Source organism: Plasmodium gaboni, assembly GCF_001602025.1.
Source record: "Plasmodium gaboni strain SY75 chromosome Unknown, whole genome shotgun sequence".
NCBI lineage: Eukaryota > Apicomplexa > Aconoidasida > Haemosporida > Plasmodiidae > Plasmodium > Plasmodium gaboni.
The window spans coordinates 1-4,120 of record NW_017385487.1 but is presented as its reverse complement, the minus strand read 5'-3'; the positions used below and the strand labels follow the sequence as shown (position 1 = coordinate 4,120).

General features: G+C 19.2%; 2 protein-coding genes across 2 annotated transcripts; both read right to left on the bottom strand.

Moving 5' to 3' along the window:
• Window positions 1-383: 383 nt before the first annotated feature.
• Window positions 384-1,478, bottom strand: PGSY75_0025500 (putative lysophospholipase; the record flags this gene model as incomplete). Its single annotated transcript, XM_018783398.1, has 1 exon — window positions 384-1,478. One exon carries the CDS (start codon window positions 1,476-1,478, stop codon window positions 384-386), a length of 1,095 nt encoding a protein of 364 aa, XP_018638748.1.
• Window positions 1,479-2,369: 891 nt separating this feature from the next.
• PGSY75_0025400 (early transcribed membrane protein) lies at window positions 2,370-2,903 on the bottom strand (the record flags this gene model as incomplete). The annotated part of the gene is made up of 1 exon (XM_018783397.1): window positions 2,370-2,903. The coding sequence occupies one exon, from the start codon at window positions 2,901-2,903 to the stop codon at window positions 2,370-2,372; it is 534 nt and encodes a 177-aa protein (XP_018638747.1).
• Window positions 2,904-4,120: the final 1,217 nt, after the last annotated feature.

The window sequence follows — 4,120 nt, the reverse complement described above, 5'->3', positions numbered from 1 at the left end:
TTGTATGTATTTATTAACAAATGGGTTTCCAAAAAATAAGTATACAATATGTATTTGTAATTTTTCATTCTATTTATGAAAAAAAAAGAATTTGAAGGGTAACACAATTTTTTAATTTGAAATATAAATTTTGAAAAATGTGTAATAATTAACTTAATTTGTTACAAAATAAATATATATATATATATTTATATATATATATATGTGTTATTCTTATTTATGTGATAATAAGATGAAAAATATAAAAATAGTTCTTATCGTTGCAAATTGTAACATAGGAAAAAAAAAAAAAAAATAAAAAATAAAAGCATATATCTTATATGTATATGCATATATATTTGATGTAGGTATTCTTTTTTTTTTTTTTTTTTTTTCCCCTTATGTTACAATTTTAAAAGCCATTCAATTATTTTACCTATAACGTACTCGTTTCCAGGTTCCATTGTTATCATGTGATCCATATCATATAATGTAATGAACTCCTTACGATAATTAATCATTTCCTTATAAAAGTTTTCTACTCCTGTATAGTAGCAGACACAGTCATCTTTAGAATGAATAAATAATATAGGAATATCCCTTGGTATATATTCCATATCTATTTTTAAATTATCGATAGCTTTTATTATTTCATATCCAAATCTACATGTTATCCATTTGTGAAATCTGATTTTATCAAATAATATAAGATCATTAACATAAGGATGTTTTGAAAATTTAAATCTTTTTATAAGTCTTCTTTTCGGAAAATGAGTAGATAAAAATTTGGTCAAAGGTAAATATATATGCTTATATTTAAAAGAATTTGTTGAAACTAACTTATCAATTGATATCATACTTGATAATGTAATACATCCATTAATATGTAAATTATTATTAAGATCTTTTGATTTACCTAATAATTCTAATAGCCGTAAAACAATATTTCCACCCATTGATATGCCCATGATATATATTGGTACCTTTTTTTCTCTGTTCACATAGGATTCCATCATCATATTTTCTTCTTCTCTTATTCTACAATATTCACCACTTTCTAAACATAATATATCTTGAATTTTATTCAAATATTGTATAACATCATATACTAAATCATCAAATTCTTTTATATTAGTTTTTAAATTTTCCCACCCTTCAGATTCTCCATGACCTTGTAAATCCAATCCATATACTGAATATCCACTATTATTTAAATTCTCTATCCAACTGTCTTTATATACATAATAATTATTTTCATCTTTTAATATAGCTTTATCATTACTCACTATTTCAGCATTCTGTCTTAAATATTGTAATCTCATATGAGAATTCAAACCATGAATCAATATCAAAATACCTATTGCATTCTTAACTATCCAAGAATATGTCCTAATTAGTAAACCTTCTTTGTTATAAAATGAATCAATTTGAGGAGCCCCATCTACATAATCTTGTGTCTGTACCTTTGCTTCTGGTGATACTTCATTTTCAACCATCATTAGCGGATTCAATTCACGCAAACAAAGAAAAATAAATAAAATGATTATATATACACATACGTTAAAAAAATAAAATAAAATAAATAAATAAATAAATAATAAAAAAAAAAAAAAACAGAAATAAGGCTAGGAAGTTGGTTTTGCTATTAAATAAAAAAATTTATTATTATATATAAATATATAAATATGCACATATATATATATATATATATATATATATTTTAACAATACATCTCTTATTATTCTTTAATTATATGAAAGAGTTGAAAAAAAAAAATATATTTAAATATGTTAACATATATGTGTATCTATTTGTTAAAATGTATTCATATATGTACATTCTTTTTTTTTGTTTTTTTTATTCACTTTATGAATATAAATATGAAAAAATAACATTTAATATTTTAAATATTTTCTATAAACGAACTTTATATTTAAATACAATGTACACCTATATATATTTATACTTATTAATTAATAAGTCATATAGAAGACAAATGACAAAGGTTAAAATATACACATATACTGTATATCATACGTAAGTACATGTATTATATATATATATATATATATATATATATATATATATATATATGTTACTTTTTATTTTTTATCTTATTTTTTTATTTTTATTTTTATTTTATTTTATTTTTTTTTTTTTTTTGTCTTTATTATTAAATTGTTTGAGAAACATGTTTAAAAAAAAGTTTTAAAAAAATATTAAAAAAAATGAACAACTATAAAAAATTTTAAAAAAAACAAAATATATAATATGTATGTGCAAATATAATAAAAAATGTTAGTACATTATTATTACACTTATATTTTTTGTAGAAGAAATTATTTAACAAACGCTCTTATTATATATATATATATATATATATATATAACTTATGAATAATAGGATAAAGTTTTAGTATACTGTTTCATAGAATTTCTTATATTATATAATACATATTTACTCAAACTTTGTATTTCCTTCATATAACCATCTGTAATTTTTATATTTTTATTTTCTATTTGATGTATTAATACGTTTTGTATTTCTTCTTGAGATGGTATTATTTTTTCAATATCTTGAATTTCACTTTTGCAATTTTTTCTAGTTTTCCATATTCCAACTGCTATAGTTCTATTTAAAATACTATCCATATCCTTACCAACTTCATCCCAAATAGTTTTCTTTTTTTCCTTAAAATGACTATTAATACCCATACCAAATATAGCTATTCCAAGAAGGGCACTTAGGGTACCTATAACTGAGTAAACCAATTTTTTCTTTCTTTTTTCGCTTAATAATTTATCTGGAGATTCTTTTAAGAGCATATTTTTTTTTTCTTTTAATTCGTTGCATACATTTCCCCATCCTAATAATCCAATAATTACCATAATGAAAAGAAAAAAATACACTTTTATGACTTTCATTTTATAAAATAGCTATCAAATTATAACATAATTGAAAGGTATATTATGTTCACAGAACATATATATATTTACATTTATTTATTTTTTTGTTTATAAAATGTTTTCATAAAAAAAAAATTAATAATAATAAATATATGTTGTAATTTTTATTCCTTTTTCATATCATATATTTGAGAATTAGTGAAAACAACAGATTCTTAATACATAAATTTTATTTAATTCTTATAAAAAAAAAAAAATAATAAGAAATTTTATTTGATATTATTTATTCATTTTTATTGGCATTTTATTATTTCTTTTTTTATTCGTTATTATTACTAACCATTATAATGTGGAACATTTATAATTATTATTCAAAATGTTTCATATCAGACATAGATTGCATGCTTATTTATAAATGGACAAAAAAAATTAATCATCAAATTATAAATATATATATATATATATATGTAGGCAGGTAGGAATTTATCAATTTTATAAAAATAAAATTAAAAAAAAAAAAAAAAAAAACAGGATTAATTCTTTATAATTTCTATAAACATGTTCTAACGAAACCACTTCCCGAACTAATTCCGACATGTAAAAGTTTCAGATTATTTATTAAAATAAAAATATTTATATATAACCATGCACATATATATATATATATATATATATATTCATTGAAAGATAATTATCAAATTTAAGAATAAAAAATATACTTCTCCTTAATTAATATATGCCCATATATATATATTTTTAATTTTCTTTTTTTATTCTTGCATCCAGTTTATATAAATAAAATTTTAGCTCATCAAATTTTCAGACACTTATATGAAACCATTAAAAGAACAAGACATATTTTTTTTCATAAGTAGGACACAATATATTTATTAAAGGTTCTCATTTTATTATTTATATTATATATTTATTCATAAGAAAATATAAGTAGGAATATGTAATGTATTAAAGAAAAAAAAAAATTATACATGCACATTAAAATTTTTTTTTTTTCCCCCATTCAATAAAAATAATAAAAAAGAATAATCTTAAATATTATATATATATATTACAATTTTTTTGGTTTTTGTTTTGTTTTGTTTTGTTTTGTTTTTCTTTTTTTTTTTTTCTTTTGAAATACATGCCAAAAAAAAAATAGCACTACTTACAATTAAATATATACATATTTTAAATATATATTTTAAAGGATATGTTTTTTTACCAATATTATATAAAAA